Genomic DNA, 22,321 nt, shown 5'->3' on the forward strand with positions numbered 1-22,321 from the left:
TTAAGTGGCATCAGAGTATGGAGAGCATAGTTCAGAGTGCATTTGGTTACTTAAATTCCACCAATGCTTGCATTGATTCCGAATTGATTCCGATTTCAAATCAATGGAATCAGCATCTACAAAGTCATAGTTCATTAAAATTAACTGTTTGTTACTCTGATCCTGTGAACTGATTCACCTTGAAAAAGGTAAGGCTGACGGGTGGAATCAATAGGAGCTAACCTGAAATGGTGAACTCCAGATGATTTCATTTTCAAGGCAAATTTGATATGTCAATGGAATCATGTGGTCAGATGCGAATCACCTAAAGAAGAGTCCAAATGATTTCTGATTATCTCAGGGTAATTCTTAGGATTTAATGATTTTTGGAGAAATATTGTTTCTATGTTAATTTCTACTGCTTCATTCTCAGTTGAACTTAACAGATCCCCTAACCGATGGTTCTCTCATACTCAAGGATTAAGACAAGGCTGCCCCCCTAAGTACCTATTTTCCTCCTACCATTGGCATTCTTACAAAATTCCTCTTGGAGTTTAAATTTAATCAAAGGAATTAAGGTGGTTGGCTCAGCTCCTGAAATATCCCATTTGCTTTTTGCTGAATGCCTGCATAGAGGACACTTTATCTATTAAAGCAGTGCTAGACATATTTTCAGACTAATCTGGACCAGGGAATTTCTTTGCACAAGACTGGAATTTCATTTAGTGAAAATGTGTCTCAAAGTGACAGGAATGCTCTTAGTTCTCTTTTCAAAATCAAAGAAATGTCCAATTACTCAGTTTATCTGGGAACCAAATTGTTTCATTCTCACTCTAGAACAAGGGTTTGCATTTCTTTGAACAGATTAAAGGCTAAACTAACTTCTTGGAAATTCAACCTACTCTCATTTGCAAGAAGAGCTGTTCTTATCCAATCAGTTCAACAATCTTTTCCCTTGTATCAGGCATATTATTTTCATCTTCCTAAATCCCTTTGTAGAAAATATTGTTTCTCTTTGTCAAGGTAATGTAGTATACTGTATTTGATTAATCAACACAGTAGCCACATAGGACTTTTCACAGGGAATCAATTTCTAATAGAATTCAGATGTGAAAGAGGGCTGAAACCAGAGTGGTATTATAAGGATAATAGCATAAAAATACGGGCTGAATAGATCTTCAAAATAGAGGCAGAACTTTGATGAAGAAATTGAAGGGACAATATGAGGGAATTGAGAATAGCAATGTAACAACTGGGCTTCACACTGCAAGGTGCATCGATTGGATCGAACACCAACCTACCTTGATCAAATACAAGGATTCTCCATAGAGAGGGAATGCTAACAAAGCAATTTGATTTTAATTGATGAGTTGTGTCTCACCTCTTACATAAGTCTCTTTATATAGCATTCTAAAGAGACATAAAAATTAATGGTAACATCCAACCACTAGCTAACACCACTTACCTATTAATAACTCAACTACTACCTAACTCTTGACAAAGGAAAACTCCTTTGACAATGAGTTTGTTTATTTTCAAAGTACAACCCCTTTTATTGACTTTTTAAGAACTATACTTGGGCTTAGGTCTAGACCATGGAGATCAAAATATGTGGCCTAACTTTAACCCACTAAAACAGTCCTAGCCCAAGAAAGTCATGGGCTGATTTGGGTGACATCTTTAGGCCTTTGATGGGCCTGACCCAATGGGCTTATTCTTAAATATGTCTTCAATTCTGCACCACAAGGGTTTTGGCTTGGTAGACTCTTGACAAAAGGAGGTCATCTCTTGGTGTGTCGGACAAGGTTTGCCAGCTGAAATTGCAAAGATGGTTGGGGCTTCAAAGGATGGAAGACTACAACCTTGCCTTTATTCTACGACCTGTATGGAGATGCCCCAGCCAAAGGCTCTCTGAAGTCTGAACAAGGGTTATTAAGGCAAAGTATTTCTATAAGATTTCTTTATTTGATCCTATGGGCCTGTAAAAATGGATCTCGGATATGGAAAGGCATCTGTAAGATTATTCCTCCTCTCTCAAAATGGTTTTTAAAGAGGTAGGTAGCATTTGCAATACCTCCTTGGCTAGATCCTCCAATTCACTCAATACCTAGACATTGCATAAGCAGGTTGATTTCCTGCAATGATAATCCACTTGATTCAGTAGCTGATCATCTTGGGTTATGGTTGATCCCTAGCTCCATTCCATGAGCTTTCTTAACTCTCTTAACTGGATAGTGTTGTCTGAAAACCTTACTTGGGTTTGTTTGATTTTAAGACTGGTTCTTTTTCCTGGCTAAGGCCATTTTTTTTCAGTGGACCAAGGTCATTCCCTTCATGTGAATAGACTAAGTATTTGGGCTGCAAAGCCCTTGAGATTGGGAACTGAGGTTCTCTCTCATAAAATCGATGTACATCTGTGCCCCTCTCTTCTCAACAATAACTTTCTTAATAGAAACTCACTCTGATGGATGTTCTCAGTTGTGATTTTAACTTGATATTCACAACTTGATATTTTATTCAGTCTTTGAGAAACAATGTTATTCACATTTCATAGCAACATTCAGCCTGATCCTATGGAAATTATCATTAGAGTTAACTCTTGGCTTAAAGATGATCCCAGCCCTCCTACTGTTGGACTTCAATCTATCTAGTGCTAATAATATTTTAAAATTTCTCTAGCAGGAATCAGTGCAGGATAGTTGCTCATTAAATTTATCTAGGTGGATCAATGTACATACATCTGTTTGGATCTGTGTGGGAGCTTATAACCCAAGAGGATGGGTTCAAACAATTTTCCACGACGGGACTGGTCGTTAACTGTGGGTGGTTAGTTTCTGACATTTTTTGGAAGTTGAGTTTGTAAGCATGAGAAAAGGATAAGATTATGCCCAATGTCTCTCCTGCCATGTTCAACCAATATGATGTAGAGGCCAAGATGTTCTGGATCTTCTTCCTGCTCCAAGCAGATCTCATTGGCCACTTCAGCTAATTCTTAATTTGCTCTCTACTGTGAGAAATACTAAGGATACTCTATTAACTTGTTTTGGGGATAAAAAAGTGTCAACTTGGTTTCTCAGGATGACTTACGAAGTTTTTGACAAACAGAGAAACTGTTGTTAGCACAATGTAAAGTTATCCTTTCTCTGTAACTGTTATATTACCTAATAGTTATTAATAGGCCAACTCATAATTCCAAGAATTTCAAATCCGTGTAATCAAGTAAACAAGCACACTCTCAATTACTCCAGAGCCACCGCCAAATCTATGGCTAGGATGTTGGAGGTGTTTCAGCAGCTAACCTCCAATCAAAAAGCCATTGTTGATCAGTTGACAGACAGAGATAACTGCAAGGCAGCCCTCACACAAGGAAAGGAACTTATGCACTGACAGAACATGAGGTAAGATATACAGAATATTCTACAACGAAGTCAAGCTGAAGTTAGAACCATGCCTGGTTTGTGCTCTCCTTGTGCAGTTTTCTAAACTGGCTAGTTAATATTATCACCAAGGGGCTGTCTGAAAAGCTGTATCATCTTTTCAAGTTGGGCACATCTAATATAATGTACTCCAAATTACTATGGGGGTATTTGGTCTTTTAGGGTGCTTACTATTTAACATTGTTTGTGGTTACTGTTCACGTGAACGGTAACTCGCAGACAGTGTCCTTTATTGTAATTCTGTTCTCTCCATTCTTATTATGGATAAAGAGGTCTGGTGATCAAATAGATCACTTCAGAATTACAAACTAACGGGTCTGTTAAAAGAAACTAATGCACAGATCTGGTTCAAAATATCAAAACTAGAAAGCAGAAAACAATCAGGGGAAAAGAACCCAGCGGCCCAAAGTTGGGTTAAAGAGAGTACCAGGATTTAACCAAGTATGGTTGAAATCTCGAAAATCTCAGCAAACACTGCCAACAAGTACCATATTACAACTTCACGCAACTTTTCTTGCAATATACAGATTTACATGTTATGCAGGTTGAAATAAGATTTTCCTTAAGTATTGGAACTTTTTTTGTTTTTTGGACGAATAGGTATCATTAGTCGATTAGCTGTTTCCCCCCACAAAGGCAAACTGAACCATGCTGGCAAAAAATAAACCGTTTTGGCAAAACTTCGCCCATTTCAGTCTAACAAAAACAAGATTGAAATACAAATATGTTAACGTCATCTATAATTCAAGCCATTACGTTGGAAAAGTCATAAAACAAAACATAAATGCTAAAGCCCAAGGTCCACAGAATCTAACAATGAACCAAAAGAGAATCTTCTGAGGCCCAACTGGACAATCCTAATTGCAACAAAGAGTAATGGAAAAGCAAATCCGATCCTAACCTAGAAAAAGACTTCACCCTAGGATCTCCAAAGTCCAAAAGACAAAAATAAGCAATGCAATGAGATATTTTGTAAATTGAAACAGAAAGGTCAGTCAGACCTCATTTTGTGGTCAACCACTCAGTTAAGAAGACACAAAGAGCTGCCTACTGAAAAGCTCAAGAACCTGAGACCTGGACACTGCTGTGCAGGGTATACTCCTACTGAAATTTGGAAAACAGGTTCTGTAGGGCTGAGACTTCAACAGTGATATCCAGAGCAAAGTAGTTAAAAGAAATATTAGGCCCTGAGTCCACTACATGAAAATTCAGATGAAACAAAGCAGAACTGAGAGGGTTATGACACTAGAAAGCAAGCTGAAAATAGGTAGAAAAACAAAACAGGGACGCCACAAATATAAATGATGAATAAACTAAACTGAAAATTGAACTAGACAAGAATCCAGCTTCCTTGGAGTCCACCAAGTAATATTGCAATCCTTGCACAAAACTAATTTCACCAGAAAACTGAGACTCCAATTCATCAAATCGTTGGTTATGACCATAGACCTGTATGTGTACCTATAGACTTAATTCTCCATAGCAACACAGCATGGGGGTGACTAATACCTTACCCTACACCAAGACTCCAAGGAGACTCCCTAAGAAAAAGAAGAAAAAAAATATTCCAACTTTAACTACCCAGACTTGTAACCAGCTAGAAGGGATCCTATTCCAACTAGGACTCTGAAAACTATCATAAAAAGCAAAATTGAAAAGTAACAGGATAATTCCAGTGACTTCTAGGACACAATCTAATCATCAATTCCTAACCAATCCATGGCCAAGTTGACCAGACATACTCTTGTACTCCATAGGAAAGAATGTATGTGGTTGACCAGTATGAAGTCCCTTTTCTTCTTTTTAACTGCATCAGATAGTTTACATACCAACTTCACATATCAAACATAGTAATAGAAAATATTTCTGGATTTGACTTGGTGATACAAACTAAAACAATCATAAATTTCTTACCTCTAACTCAGCCTCTGCCAGAGCAGTGCGTGATGAAGGACTCCAATGGACTGGCTTACGGCCTCTATAGATATATCCTCTCATAACCATTTGACCGAACACTTCAATCTAGCAGTGCAAAAAGAATGCAGGAGAAAAGTTTTTAGCAACCCTGCAGGCATAACAGGTAGACACAAATCCACTTTTTCTCTGTGAATAAAGAAATTCATTTCCAAAAGTTCTGAAGGGGAAAGGGGAAAAGACGGGGAAATTGGGGGGGGGGGGGGGGGACCCAACTATATAAAAAGCCACAAGTTGAGGAGGATGACCTAGTAGGCGACAAAAGGGAGGGGTTAAGTGCAGAGTCAACAACACTGTGCCTGTTCCATGGGGTGCCACAAGAGGCTTCTGAGGAAACAAGAAGAAACTGGAGCTGACATTGTTTGAGATGGGCTTCCAAAAATAACTTTGGGAATGGTGTCACACATTGAAGAACCTGAAAAGGACAACACCAGCCAAAGCCATGCTCTATCAAAAGGTAGGGCAGGTCCTACACAGACCAATGGAGGGCGGCAAGCAACTTTTCTCCAAAGGAGCATGTTAAAGGACAAGAGGGGCAAAAAAGCTTTTCAACATCCTCAATACCATTCCAACAGAGGGTGCAAGAAGAGGGGACTATAGCTATGGAGGTGGAGAACAAAAGCTTGGATGGAGAGAGGTAAAGGGTAGAATTTCTCCAGGTGAAGAGGTGGCAAATATGGCCTTTAAACCAAACTAGCTTGCACCAGGGTACCAAGGGAGAGTGGTGTCTATTGAAGTGCCGAACTAAGATGTGGAAAAGATGCCAGTGCGGCAAAGGAACTACACATATTATCTGGAGGGAGGGGTAAGAGAGGACTAAACTTGGGTAAGACTCATGGAGGGGGGTTGTAGAGGGAAGACCAAGAGCAACAGGACATAAAAAAGGGGTGGGGGCGCTCTTAGTGACCCAAGAGTATAAACTGAACAGGTGCCCACCAGATTATAAAATATGCCTAAAGGATGCCAAGGGTCAAGCCAAAAGGAGGTAGATCCATCAACAATCACTGGAAAAAATGGGATTGAGGGCTAGGAGTCGAAGGAGCAGGATTTCCCTCCAGACACAAGAGGGGTTGGCTGGACTAGCTATAATCCAAACAAGATCAGATTTAAGAAGGTCGGAATAAACTCAACTGACCCTAAATGGAATCTTGTTTGGAACAGATTTTCCAGATTAGTTAGGAAGGCCAGCAAAGTTACAACCAAAAGCTTCAAATCTTCAGATTCAGTTGCCAAGTAGAAGCCCAACCGACTGGATGGAGGACTTTGGGGTTCTTTTAAATTTTCCAAATGAAGCCACACGCACAAAAGGATAAAAAAGAGAGAGAGACTCAATGGCATGGATTGAGGATTTAGAAAGATGTAAAAAGACTGAAAGACCAATTTAATTAGCAGAAGTCTACCAACATAAGAAAAAGCCTTTCTAGTGCTGAAGCCTTTTGCAGATCAGATCCAAAATCAGAGTAAAGAGAAGCCTTAAGATGGAGGAGGGAGGCTGAGACAGAATGGGACACCCTGGAGAGAAAGTTTTGAGTTTTAGGTGGTTGAGCAGAAGTCCAGATAGGGATTGAAATATTGTAGGAGATCACGAATCATGATGGAAGCTAAGGAGTGGAAGGCTGAACAGAAAATCATTAGATTATTTGTCAAGGCAAGATGGGTAAGGGTAAGGGACTTGCAACAGTAGGGAAGAAATCAGATGCTGGTCTGTCTTGGCTTGGATATTTCCAGAGAGGACCTCGAGAGTGAGGAGAAAAGAGGAATGCTTGATGGATGCCAACACTAGAGGAAAATAAACAGTCGAAGAACCATCTCAATCCTCTCCAGAAGTATCAAATGAACACATAGATCTCCTTCAATATAATTCATATTGGACTGATTTCAAGCTCCCAATACTCATAGAAAACAATTGACCTCAAACTGATTTCAAGCATCAAAATAGTAAAAGGAGAAACAAGTAGTAAAACGTACCTGAGCAGCTTCATATTCTGGATCAAGAGTTAAATACGGATTATTCCAGTCACCCCAAACCCCATAGCGCTGCAACAATTGAAAGAAGGAAAACATAGCATTTAACCCTTCCCTCAATAAATGAACACATTTATTTGTAGCATTATATTTGCATTTGACTTACATTTCACTGTGAGTCTATTAAAATTGTAAACTGCAGATATAAAACCAGCAATTAAAGATAAATCTAAATGCAGATAAAAATAAAAACCACCTTGAAAGATTTCATCTGAGTTTTAACAGTGTCTTTTGCAAATTTGGCAGCCTTAGCTCTCAACTTCAGTGGTGTGAGCTCCCTTCTGGCATCTCGATCGATTGACTGTAGAACTGAAACTCAACAGAATCACTAAATTAGTAAATTACCCAAGTGGAGAATGTAAAGATAATCTCTCTTCATTCCAGTTCAGGTCAAAATATTTTCAATATCATTCTTTCAGGCCCTCCAGGTCTCTAAATTGTAACTTCCTTGGTTGCAGGTGAAAATTTGCAGACTTAGATTCAAAAGGCAGTATCGGAGAGGGACAGTGCCAGTTAATTGACAATGAGATGCTACTCATAAAGCAGAAACCTTTGATTGCTAAGACCAGTAAACTAACCAAAACTTGAATTGTAAACTCTACATATAATAAATTCATTTTAGGGAAAATATTTTGGCAAAACAAGTATGAGAAAATATATAAAAAAATGAGATAGTAATCAACTAAGAGACATACCATTGACGAGGTTTAGGGGGTTGATCTAGGACAATTTTAAGATTGTGCCTGTTCGGGTAGTGGGCTTAATGGCTAATGAAAACAATCCCTGACTTATGAAATCAAGGGCAAGTTTGTCAAGTTAGCATGTACATTTAGAATTACAAGGACTGTAATCCAAAACGTAGATCAAAATCTTGGCCAAAACCACTGAGATTTCGTGAGAAATTTCAGTTTTGAAAAAGATCAAACAAAGCTGGATGCAACTCTGTAGGAATGCAAGGTCTTGATTTCTGCATTCCGAAAAAAGTTTGGGCTTTGACTTGGTTTTGGTACACATTAATGCAAATTAAAAAAAATTAAACACACACACACAAAGAGTATTGTGAGTTTCCAGTGATAAACTTGCTAGACTGTGTAAATGAAACAGAAGTTCGAGAAGAGAAGAAGAGAGAAAGAGAGAAATCTGCTCATGATGTACTATTTGGAGCTTACTATCAATCGTAAGACTCCCAATACCTTTACCTTTATTTATAACTTTAGACTACATCAGTTTAAGAAGTAGAATAGAAATAAAACTCAGAAGACAGAAAATTGAATTGGACTCGAAGTCCAAAACCAACTCAAACTCAACTTTACGGTGATAGCCCAATTTTTCCTATTTTGCGCTTGTCCTAACAGACAAGGAAACTCATAAATAAATAAATATATAAAAATAGAGGATTTTGCATTTTTGGTCAAATCATCTTATATTTTTTTGGAGAAGCAAACATTATGGACTACTAGAAGTCAATTTTCTGCACTTGAGCAAGATTTGTTTTCAAAATTCGAATGCAAATATCCCTTTTTCCTGAAGGTTCCAACTTTCAAGCCTTTTGAGACTCATGTATGTAAAGAGAGACTTGGAGAAACAGTCTCTCAGGGTTTTTTCCCTTTTTCTTTTTAGCATTAGAGCTTGGACTTAACTACTTGTAACACTCTTATCCATACCATTTTGAAATTAACAGGTTTCTTTTCAGCCTGACTTCTTATTAAGAAAAGTAGTCACCGTTAGTCCATTACAGATACAGAATGTAGTATGTGGTTACGACAGCAACAACTAAAAGTAGAACCAAAATGACAAAGACCCTAACTTTCTACAGAAGACATGGTAAAGAGCATTAATGGGCCCAAACCTGGCCCAAACTGAGCCTGAAAAATGACTTAAACTGCTGGGCTCAAAAGCTAGGTTGAAGGCTGGTCCTATGGAAACTTTAAAGTCCACTGTGTACAAATGTTTGAACTTTGCATCTCCATCGATTATTAAATATTTCAATAGCAGTACGACTCATTCAGGATGCTACTATTCCATTTACAAAATCAGATTGGACTCTGCAGGTCAATTCTCTCAGCAGACAAGCCCATTAATTGCAATTTTAACCTAAATTAATGATTTGTTTGAAGCGGCAGGCCTTGGCGAAATGAACAATGGACCATAGTTGTAGCCTAAGGTCAAAGCATCGAAACAGCCTCTCACCAAAAATTGCTGGGGTAAGACCGCATAGCAAACCTCCCCCCCCCCCCCCCCCCAAAAAAAAATAAAAAAATAAAAAAATAAAAAGAAGAAGAAAAAAGGACTTTGCTTGTGCAGAAGCCTTCGGCACCGGATTCACCTTTTTTTAATTTATAATTTGTTTGACACAAGCTACAGAAATATCCCTAAGTGATCCTACTATTCTAATCTTCTATTAGAACTTTTCTAGTTGAAGACTAGAGCAAATACCTTCAAGTCTAATTGTTAGTCCTCATAGAGCTACCACATGGCAGATACCATGTACATAAGGTGTAATGCCTCGCATATTTTTCTATTAGTATTTTATTATTGTGGGTGCACGTGTCATTGTGATCGAGGTCAGACATCGCTTGTGGGACCCACAACAGTAAAATTTGACTAAACTGAAAACGAGGCAATGATCAACGTAAATTTCTGAACCCAGAGGTATGAATATTCACACCCCAAAGTAGGCCCTGTGTAAGTAAAAAAGTGGACCCACGAGTCCATAAAGAAGCCCATGAGGTAAGTATATGTGTGTGTGTGTGTGTGTATATATATATATATCATAAATATATATGTAATATATTACTATATATATTATAAAATGTGAGAAATGAGGAGATAGAGGGACTCTCTCCCCTAGAGTGGTGAGGTGTACCTGTATAGGGTTTGAAAAAGGGAAAGGCGGTGAGTGGAGGAGGGAAAGAGGGAGGAGGTGACACCTCCCACTTTCCCACCGACCTTTGTGATTTTAATAAGGGAGTTAAGAGAGAAAGTGATAGGGCAGGAGTAAATGAGAAGAGGAGAGGAGAGAGAAGAGGAAAGGGGAGTGAAGAATTCGTTGCAGAAGAATTCGTTGCAGAAGAATTAAGAGGAGAGGAGAGAAGCGAAGTGGAGAGGAGGAGAGAGAGAGTTAATTTGAGAGCTTTTCTCCCTGCGTTTAACCGGAGAATACACCGGGAGAAGAAGTGATGAGCATAAGAGAGAGAAGACCCAGAACGGCAGACGGAGAGAAAAGAGAGGTAAGAGGAAGGAAAAAGAGATATTGGTGAAGGCAAAATTAGAGAGAGAGAAGACAGGTGAGAGAAGAAGTGAAGATATAAGAGAGGGAGAAGAAGCCATTAGAGGAAGCAAGAGGAGAGGTAAAGAGGAGAGAGAAAAGAAAGAGAAAGAGGAGTTGCAGAACGTTAAAGAAGGAAAGAGAAGATGAAAAGGAGAAAGGAGAGACAAGGAGTGGAGAGGAAGTGGAGAGAGAAGGAGTGGAGGAAAAGTGGAGAGAAGAGTAAGACAAGAAAGGAGAGAGAGGAAGACCGTGGGGAGGAGAGAGGAAAGGAAGAGGAGAGAGAAAAGGAAGAGGAGAGAGGAAATAATATAAAAAGAAACAATTCCCTGTTGGCTCCTGAGTTTTTGTAATAGCCGTTAATTGTTCGGGATGCAGGAGGGCGAGCGGATTTTAACGGAACCTGGGTCAAGACCCACACGCATGGAACATAATCAGGTAAGTAATATTGACCAACCTATGTATGATAAGTGGGTGTTTTCCTTTAATAGATATGTAGCATGCATATGGTAACATAAAGTCTATTTTATCTATTCGTTGATGCAATTTATGGAAAGTGCATGATATATGCCTTTGTGTATTGAACAAAATGCATGGAATTGGATGACAGCTCAATGACTTGATTGAACAGCTTGAATGAAATGTTGATAGTGTTCTTGAACTGTTCATCATGAATTTGCAAGAATGTTTATGCATGTTAAATGTAAATTATCATGCTCTCATATGTAAATGATGGAATGTCATGAACTGTGTTCAGATGAGATTGAATGATATCATGCTCTCATGTTTAAATGATTGAATTGTATGGAGTTGTGTCCAACTTTACTCATATGATACTAAATGATGATTGAAATGAAAAATGTATATTGAAATGGGCAGAGCATGGTGATGCAATATTGGAATTGAAGATGAAAAGAGTAAAAGAAAAAGGAATAAAATGTAATGGCTTTTGTAAGTCCTGGTACTTATGTACCCAAATGGGAAGGCATGAAGCAAGACTGAAAAGTGAAAAGATTGAGTCTGTACCGATGGCAATCCACGAGGTGTACAAGGCCTTGTGCCTAGAAGCCACTTCAGTGGTGAAGAGACGAAGCCACTTCGGTGGTGAAGAGACAAAGCCACTTCGGTGGTGAAGAGACAAAGCCACTTCGGTGGTGAAGAGACGAAGCCACTTCGGTGGTGAAGAGACAAAGCCACTTCGGTGGTGAAGAGACAGAAGCCACTTCAGTGGTGAAGAGATATGCGCATCCTTTGGATTTGCCTAGGCTCAAGACTATAATGTCAAATAATAGAAATGCAAGTAAAGGAAAAGGAAAAGGAAAAAGGAAAAGGAAAAAGGAAAAAGGAAAAAGAAAAGAAAGGAAAAAGGAACAGGAAAAGGATAATGGAAAAGGAAAACGAAAGGAAAATTTGGAATGTATGATGTTATATGATTTTGATGTGATAATTAATGCATGATAAACTGCCTGACTTAATTACATGGTTGTTTATGTTGCTTACTGGGCCGCAAAGCTCACTATTGTAAATGTTGACAGGTACTCAGATTCATAATAAAGGCAAGGGTGTTGCCACCTGTCAATGCCTTTAAAGTTAAAGATGTAAATTCACATTCCTTTCGTTATGTTCGATGTTTGTATAACTAGACTGTGAATATATATATTCTTTTGCAACTGTATGTTCTTGACTAGACATTGTTGAAAGGTGAGGCGCTTTGTCCGCCCTTTTTTTCTTTTTTTTTTGGCATAGAAGGGGTATAAAGAAGATGGGGGAAGAAGGAAATCTTAGAAGACATGTTATAACGCAAGGACATACTCAATAGCTGGACTTTATATTTATGCTCTTGGATTAAAACTAACAAAAGGATCCTTCAGGACTCTTGGAATTTAAAACTAACTAAACTTATCCTAGATTGTTACATGATTATCCCAATAATAAATAATAAAATTCTAAATTATCTCTAGACTCCCACGCAGATCCTGTTTTGTCTAGCATTTTGTTTTTATTGATTATAAAGAGGTGATAATGAGAGGAGCTGTCACGTGCCTTAGTGGAATGTCCATGATGTGGGCCCCACCAAGCATGTGAAAACTGGGGTCGTGACATAAGGTACATGATAACCATACGACATTGTGACATGGATTACTCAACAGATTAAAATCTCATTTTACATCTAAAAATTTCCACATATAATAGGAATTGATCATGCCATCATATGATGATGAATGTTGACAATCCCATACCTCATATTCCCACCATTTTAAAATAACTGATCAAGGTTGTTGAGAAAGTGATAAGAAGTAGCAGAGTTTACACCCCCCCCCCCCAAAAAGAAAGGCTAAGAATTAGCAGAGCATTTACCCATTTTCTCGATTCTTAATACATACAACATAAGTTCATCCATTAGCTGGAAATTTATACCTACTTGGCCCTCTTTTTATATTTGAAGTTAAAAAGCATCATCATGACAAGTTAGACAATAACATAAATCTTGACAAGCCAGAACGTAACATATGATTCAAGAAGAGATGTCAACAATAACAAGACCAGCAAACAAGCAATACTTGCCTTTCAACTCAATTGGAAGGCCATGGCAATCCCATCCAGGAACGTAATGAACCTTACAATTTTGAAGAAGCTGCAAATATTCGAAAAAATATGTAGATGAATAGTTATGAATAAGGACTGCATGAAAAGAATCTGAAAACAAAAAATGTGCTCACAAAAAAGATTTAGATAAAAACAAATTCCCCTCGACCTTGTCAAAGAAATTTAACCAATAGATATGCTTACTGTTTTTCAGATTTTGTCAATGCACATTCTAGCATTTCAACATCTATGAGTCTCCATGTTGTAAAAACAAAATGCAAATTCATATGGAATTGGGATTAGTACAAAATTTAACCTCCACCCCAGCACCCTCCAAAAAAAAACCAACGTTTGTGGGGAAAGAAACAGTAAGTAAAGAAAGGTGAGACAGAATCAGATCACTTATTCTCATAGACTGTTTAGTTGAAAGAAGAATGCAAATTTATCAAGCAAAGCAAAATTCTTTTCCCAGGGCAAACAATTTAGGTGTTTTGTCAAGGAATTGTTTTTCAAACCCATGGATTTTTGACTTCAGGGGATTTGAACTCAGAACCCAGGGATTCTTGACTTTTGGAGCTTTGTTGATTGAAATATCAAAACCTTTAAAGGCTATGGAGGTTCTCAAGGCTTGGAAGATAGAGCGTGCATTGGTTCTCTTCTTGTGAGAAGCTTGTAAGCTCTGTGCATGGCTGGTTCTCCATCAGAGAAGATTGGAAGCCCTGATTTGATAAAAAGTTCATCAACTCTGATCGAGTACTAGATATTTTGCTTTTGGCAGTTTAACTTAAATAAAATAAATCAAATTTGATAAAAAGGAAAGGAAAAAAAGAACACCCTAGGCCTAGGTTCCCCACTTTCATTTCTAACATAGGCAGCAAACAAAGACACATCCTCTTCTTCTTCTTCTTAGTGTCAGGCGCAACACCCTTTCCATCCCTAGGCTTTAGCGATGGTGGTGGCAGCTGCTGTTTGTTTGGCATCTTGAACACTATTGCAACCATTCATCTTGCCAATTAGAAACTTTTCTGTGACCAGGATGCCTTAAAAACCACGTTTTGAGTCTTGGTTTCTACTGACAATCTCCTTAAATCTAGTCATCAGAATCTGATTTTTCTTCCTTCTCTAATCTTCTTCTTCTTCTTCTTCTTCTTCTTCTTCTTCTACATTAGGCTATCTAATAACAGATTCCTAAAAAGATTAAAAAAAAACTCTCAATACCTGTTAATCAAAAGAAAAAAAATCAATAATATAATTTCTTGGGAAGGGGTTTTAAACCAGTAACCCACAAGTCCTGGAGTCCATTGCAGACCCCTCTTTCTAGTAAGGTTCATTCCAAATTCTGTCAAAACAAATCTACAATGATTGCCATGATTGAATCTTCATTGATACTTGACACCCGTTCCAAACAGTAAAATCTTCAGTGATTCCCAAAGGTCTATGTCTGTTGTTCAGTAATCAGTTGACTCTTGCATATACATAAAGTTTGGCTCCTCTCTAATACCCATAGTTGGAACTTCCCAGATCCCCATAGCAGAGTTTAAATATCCTCCATATAGATGAAGTGGCAGATCATCCATACCATAGATAAAGCAAAGAACCACAATCCACCCAAAACAAAGTCAGAGAAAGACATGGCCAATGTTTCATTGTATATAGCCATAGTTTAAAATATATTGTCAAAATGTCAAGATTATAGATATTTTGGTCAGGCTGAAACAAAATATTATGTCAAAAGGGAAAAAAGCAATATATTCAGAATTTTCTATTAACTAGTTTCAAAAACTTAAGTCTAAATATACATTGTATTGTCGAAATGTTCCAGTTGAAATTTCAGTATCTTGAAATTTTTGGTCTAGTAGAAATGACCTTCTGAGTTCTGAAACAAGATTAAATACTATGACCATAGCTGCAGTATTGTCAGAAATAGTACCACAAATTAATGACCACCATGGCACCATAGTTGCATGCATGGTGGGAGATCTCGCCTTTTTAGAAAGGCGAGACGAGATCTCTGGCGAGATCTGCAATCTCTCGCAGATCTCGCTCGAGATCTCGCCAATATCTCGGCGAGATCTCGTCAACGGGACTTTTTTGGCTGCTTTAGGGGCTTTTTAAAGCCCCTGTCTCGCTCGAGAGAGGCATCTCTCGCCTCTCTCTCTCCTCTCTCCTCTCTCTCTCCTCTATCTCGCTGGAAGCCCATATTTGGCCGGAAAACTTCATTTTTGGCCGGAATTTGTTGGGGATTCAACATAGCAACATCATCAACTCATCTACAACAACAAATTGAAGCATATTTCAAGGGATCTTCAATAAATGTAAGATTTTCCCCCAAATTTGATTTTTTTCAAATACAAGGTTCTACAATGATTGTATGAGTGTGATATAAATATATGTTGATGTTCAAACTTAGATCTACACTTTCATGGAAACAAAATTTAATTTTCTGTTATTAAATTTATTTTTTTTTTGAATTTTCGTATTTAAAAAATATATTATCTAAAAAATTAAAATTAAAGATTATAAATAAATACTTATGATATGAATGTGATTATTATTTATGTTAAACTACATTTAGAGGGCTACAATCTCATGTATTAATATTTTGATTATCATGCTTGCTGTATTTTTTTTTAACTTTTTTTATTTAAATAATTAAATAAAATAATTATGAAAAATAATATTTTATTAAAAAATTATCTGTTTTTTTTTTTAAATGATGCTTATATTATGTAGTTTATTTTAAAAATACAAACATGTCTTATTGAGCATTGTATATATGTTATCTTAGAACAAAGTGTGTGTTTTGTTGTTTTATATAAAAACTAATATGTTATTAAAAATTTATCTGTTTTTTTTTTTTTAAATGATGCTCATATTATGTAGTTTATTTTAAAAATACTAACATGTTTGTTTGAGCAGTGTATATATGTTATCTTAGAACAAAGTGTGTGTTTTGTTGTTTTATAAATTGTTTTTACATGTTTTTATGTATTTTAATTCTAATGATTATTTGAGAATATTCATGATTCATGTATGTATTTCAGACTTTCAGTGCTGTACATTTGAATCTTAAATGGCAATTAGTGGGAGTGGCGGCACTGGTAGTGGGACTCAGGACATTGCTTGGCAACATGGGGATCCACTGACTGCTGACAAGAAGAAATCCCGATGCAAGTATTGCCTCAAGACTTTGAATTCTGGTGGTTCAACCAGATTAAAGCAACATTTGGCTGGTGGTTATAAAGATGTTGCCAAGTGTCCCAGGGTTCCTTATGAAGTCCAAAAAACAATTGCAGCAACTTTAAGGGGAGGAAAACAAAAAAAGGAAGAGATGGCACAAAAGCAAAGGGAATTTGAGGATATAGTGCTATCTAGACCTACTCTTGATGTTGATGAGGAATCAAGCGATGATGAAGAGAGGAGGAGGGTTATGGGTGTTGAGTCACGAGCCGAATGGAGACAGATGAAGGCTGCAATGGAAGCTAGCAGACAGTCCTTACATGCTGATAGTGTGAGGCAATATGAACAAACAAGGGGAGCAGGTGGTTCGGGGTCAGGGGCATCCATGCCACCTAGACATAGTTTTCAGGGAACTGAGACTGAGAGGACCGAAAGGAGGAGGAGGAAGACTACACATTATGACTCCACATTTGACCAAGACCCCTCCCTCTTCAACCAACAAGACATCTATCAAAGAAGCATTCCCTATATGTTTGCTGGAGGTAGAGAAGGCAGTAGGGAGGAGGAAGCTAGGTTATCAATCAGCAAATTCATGCTCTATAACAACATTGCACCCAATGTAGCAAAAACACCATACTATCAGGGGATGATCAATGCAGTTGCTAGGGCAGGTGTAGGGGTTAAAGGCCCAACAGCTTGGGAAGTAATGAATAAATATTTACCCAAGGTAAAGCAAGAGGTGGATGAATACATTGAATCATTAAAAGAAAAATGGAGTACATATGGTGTTACTGTGATGGCTGATGGATGGACTGGTCCTACTAGACAGTCCATCATTAATTTCATGGTGAGCTGCAATGGAAAGACATCCTTCCTCAAGTCAGTGGATGCCTCAGATAAGATCAAAGATGCTGACTACCTTTACAAGCTTCTTAGGGAGGTGGTCCTCGAGGTAGGGCCAAAGAATGTTGTCCAAATTGTCACAGATAATGGTGCAAACTTCAAAAAAGCTGGTGAAATGTTGATGAGGAAGAAGAGCAGCAGGATCCACCTCTTTTGGACACCATGTGCTGCTCATTCGATTGATCTTATGTTGAAGGACTTGGGGAAAAGAAAGTCAATCAGTACTGTGGTTGAGAGGGCTAAAAGGGTAAGTAATTTTATTTATAACCATGGTTATGTCTTGAAGATGATGAGGAACCATTTGTAAGGGTGATCTAGTCGGACTGGATTGACTAGATTCGCCACCAACTATGTAGCTCGAAAAGCTTCCAGAAGAAAGTGGTGGGTCTTCGGCACATGTTTGCAAGTGAGGAGTGGTTTGGTTGGCGTGGATCTAGCCATCCTGATGCAGTACTAGCCCAACAAACCATTGCTGATGATTCCTTTTGGAGGCAGCTGAATAGGACACTGGGCATTATAGAGCCTATTGTGTTTGTTTTAAGGATGGTGGATTCGGAGAAGAAGCCCACAATGCCCCACATATATGCTGCCCTCCAGCAAATGAAAGAGTTGGTTAGAGCTGCTACCCCTAGCACCTTCAAATCCTACGAGAGGATCATCGATAATAGATGGGAGATGCACTTGATGCATCCTTTGCACTTGGCTGGTGAGTCACTTTTAAGTCTTTAAGTTTTTGTTGTATACTTTAATTTAAATTCTTTATTTGTTATAACTTATAACTTATAATTTATAAACAAGTAAGTTAGTAAACAACCAAATCACTAAGTCACTAACCAAAATTTTTATTTCCACAATGCAAGCTTACTACCTCAACCCAAAGTACCATTACAAGAATGATCTGGGGCTTGATGTAAAGTTGATGACTGCGGTGCAAGAGGTGGTGGAGAAGCTTGAGTCAAATCCCATCATGCAAGGGACAATTAATGGAGAGGTGAGAACTTATTCAATTGTTTCTTCAACTTCTTGCATTAGTGCATTATGCATATACATAAACAATAATTGAAGAATTGGTGTACAGATCAAGGAGTTCAGGGATGCCTCTGGGAGTTTTGGAAAGCCTTCTGCAGTTGCAACTAGGAAAAAAACTGATCCTGGTAAATAGTTCACTACTCTATAAGTCATTAAGTCTATAAGTCATTAAGTCTATAAGTCTATAGACTATAAGTCTATAACTTTATAAATGATAACTGATAAGTTATATAAATATAAAGATTTGCTTGCCTAATGCTAATGCATTCTTATTTTTGGTTATGCAGCTGACTGGTGGTTTCTATATGGAATTAGTGCGCCAAATCTCAGGGACATAGCAATTAAAGTACTCTTACAGACTTGCTCATCCTCTGGTTGCGAGAGGAACCGGAGCACCTTCTCGCTCATCCATAGTAAGGTACGGAACAGTTGGGGAGTAAGAGGCTCGAGAACTTGGTGTATGTGCATTACAACATGAGATTGAGAGTAGGGCACATACAAGATAATATAGATGACGACAATCGTGAATCGATTGAGTTGACTGATATATTCCACGAGCCCCCCGTAGAAGATGAGGAAGATGATGTCATATATCAGTGGGTTAGGGATCGAGGTGGCCCAGTCTTTGGATGGGCCAGAAGGGCAGCCTGATCCTACCATTGCTGCTGCTGTGGGCCCAGATGTTGTGGCTGAGCACCTATCTTCTGATGAGGGTCGGGCTGCTCGTAGCGGCATCGAAGGATCGGTTGTACCATTTGTGGAGCCACACTGGTCGACTTCAAACAACTGAGGTGACAACTAGTAGTGGGGATTCAGATGATGATGCCGATGATACCACTCATACCAGACGGCCAAGTGGCCCAAATCAGACATCGAGTTCGAGTCATGGAGGCAGTCAGGCTGGTCGTGTTTCTGGTGGAAGTCAGCGTCAACAAAGGGAGTCACCTGACTCACCTCCACCAGGTCCGAGTCATCCGACACATGTGAGCCACAGTTCCCCCATCTCTCGGACTTATAGTAGGAGTCGAAAGAGCAGATCAAAGCAAGGGCAGGGGCAACCGAATGATGATGCGAGCATGCATGATCTTGAATTGAACATGGGAAGCATGAGCCTAGATCAGAGTGATTCACAACAGCAGAGCCTGTCATCGGGGTACCATTACGAGGATCACAGCACCGGGTCAGATTACAGTGGGTATTCTTCTTATGAAGGTCATACTATTCCTCAAGACCCTTCACCTGGAGAGTATGCATATGGGAGTGAAGGTGGGTTGTTAAATGAGTGGTTTAGAAACCCGTACCCAAATACTCAACAACTATATGAACAACAACAACAACAATGGCTCTTTCACCCACCCACAATTGACAGTTATCCCTGCACTGGTATTCCTCCAGTATTCTGACATGCAAACATATAATGATCATATAAACCGATATGTGGCATACTTCAGTGATCAATTGACTTGGGAGTCATATGTGGCCACCGTTCAGAATCAATTGATGCGGAATGTTGAGTGATACTCTTAGTCTTGTAACTTGTAAGTTGTAAGTTGTAATCTTTTTAATTCTTATGGAGTTATGGTTGTAAAATTTTGAAGACATTTAAGTGTTTAACAATTCATTACTTTGAATCTTTGATAGTTTGAAGTTTGAACTTTGATCACTTGTTGACTTGATTCTTGAATACTCGATGTGTAATGTTATTGTATATTTGTATTTGATACTTGATGGTTGATAAATGATAACTCATTAACTTGAAGTCTTGAATTACTTGATATCTTTACATAATTACATTACATGTTGTCTCTAACTCTTTAAGACTCTAACTCTATATCTATAATCTCTATTCTCTAAGACTCTAACTTTGCATTTCACAGAATTTCGGTTTTACACATAGGGTCGACGTAGGAGACATAGTTAGGGTTATTTTCTCACAAATCTAAGGCCACCAATGTGTTCAAAAGGCCTTAAATAGGCTAAATACCAAGTTTCAGCCCAACCAGAGCCCTAAAACTCACCGAGATGGGCTACCGAGACTACCGCCAATTTTTTGGCATATCTCGACCGAGATCTCGCCATCTCGGTCGAGATCTCGGTATTTCTGAGTGGCGAGATCTCGCTCGAGAGCGAGATCTCCCACCATGGACTTGCATGTCATCTATTATTTGCACATAGAAGATTGCTTGCATTCATTAGCATGACATGATTGTGTTCTTTCTCATGGAGCAAGTTGAGTTCACCCCACACAAATAACTATTTTTACAAATCATCCATATGTTGAGTGCCATTACAATGACTATGTGAAGAGAACAAAAGGAATAGGATATAGTCCTTCCAAAGGGATTTCATATTCTTTTTGCTCCAAAAGTGTATCATCTTCCTGCATCTCTATTGATGAAACCCTGTATCTAGGGCTAGGGGTATTTTGGTGATTTCCCGGGATTCTTAGGGTTGCCTAGGATTTCCAGAAAAAGGGGAAGGATGTGTTAGGGTTTTGGAATACTCTTGAGCTCTAAACTCTGCTGTGGAAAGTGGTTCAGATCTGAATTTCAGAACTTAGGGTTTATGGAGTTAAAATTCTGCAGAATTTTCTTAAAGAAGAAGACAGAAACTTTAGAGAACAAGGCCAAATTCTGAAATTAATTTGCAGGTTTAAGTTCCAAAGGGTGGGGCGACCTAATTGGAGTGCAAAGGGAGGCTTAATGGCTAGGAGAAGGAAGCAGCGGGGGGTGGGTCTCTAGTAGCTGTAGGGAAGGAGATGGAAGGAGACCCGCGGGTGTTAAGGGAAGTGGGGGAAGGGGCTTGGAGGGTTGTAGGGCCTAAAGGGAATGATTAAGGAAGCCATAGGGGTGGAGGAGGACTGCTGTTGCAGTGCAGCAGCAAGGCAGGGATGGGGGGACCGTTGCACAGAACAAGGGAGGGCAGGGGTATGGTGTGATGGTTAGGGAAGGTGGGGAAAAGGATGGGGAGATTCTGGACTTACCTGTAAACTGGACTTGCTGGAACTGCTGCTGGAGTGCTTGAAGAAGAAAAAGAGAATGAGAAATTGCAGAAACACTATCACAAACCCACCTGCAGGTCACCTATCTCGGGATCCCACAACTTCTCTCAAGTCCATTCTTTCAACTCGATCTCATCAAATTTGAAAATTACAATGCAAGAAGAAGCTAATTACAGCCTAAAAATTAAAGACACTGGCTGGGGTTGGGACTTCCTAATGGATAAGGATGCCAACTCTAGACTACCATACTCAAAAAGGAACCAAATTACTACGAGATCAGAACCCTAGGATTGAAATCTTATTAAGATAACTAACTTGGGACTCAAGCAAACAACTTCCAAATAAAAACATCTAAAAGATAAGAACCCTTTTGGATAAAGAATTTTATCTTATCCACAACTAACTTACTTGCAAGGACTTGGACACTTCATAATTCATTATTGACTAACCCATATAGAAAAACAAAAGCAGATCGATGACACTTGGATCGAGGGGATTTTATCAAAACCCATATTGAGCCCTAAAAGGGGGCTGGAAGATGACCAAAATGCCTCTAGGCTGATTTCACCTTCTTGAACTGGCTTCTATTTTTGAGTGGGCTTGGGCCCCTTCTTTGGCTCTTCTTGGGCTGTCTCGGCCCAGGTTACAACATCATCTATAGCACTTGATATGTACCACTAACACTATACACCCAACCAATACAATACCCAATACTGATATTGTAGACTTGTGTGACTGAAAGCTTCATATATAATAATTAATACAATATGATTTATTGTTCACTAAGAATTTGTTCCCTCCCGGTGTTACAAGATGTATGTTGCCAAGCAAAGAAAACAAATCATTTACTGTGATAAAGAATCATTTGATGAACAGATGATGTCCCTCTGGATACAATACTAAGCTCATGCAGTCATGCTATTAGAAACAACCAAGACC

General features: G+C 38.6%; 1 protein-coding gene across 2 annotated transcripts in view; it reads right to left on the minus strand.

Moving 5' to 3' along the window:
* The window catches only part of OVA2 (tRNA synthetase class I (I, L, M and V) family protein), a 56,809-nt gene that overhangs the window by 23,571 nt on the left and 10,917 nt on the right, over positions 1–22,321 (minus strand). For both annotated transcript variants that reach the window (XM_089158167.1, XM_089158166.1), the window contains exons 6-9: positions 13,249–13,318; positions 7,612–7,724; positions 7,359–7,427; positions 5,331–5,438 (exon numbers count right to left, since the gene is read on the minus strand). In XM_089158167.1, the coding sequence (XP_089014293.1) occupies positions 5,331–5,438; positions 7,359–7,427; positions 7,612–7,724; positions 13,249–13,318 (360 nt within the window). The remainder of the gene's footprint in view (positions 1–5,330; positions 5,439–7,358; positions 7,428–7,611; positions 7,725–13,248; positions 13,319–22,321) is intronic.

This window comes from Hakea prostrata, chromosome 6 (assembly GCF_041222555.1).
Source record: "Hakea prostrata isolate BN-2017 chromosome 6, UWA_Hpros_2, whole genome shotgun sequence".
NCBI classification, from domain to species: Eukaryota; Viridiplantae; Streptophyta; class Magnoliopsida; order Proteales; family Proteaceae; genus Hakea; species Hakea prostrata.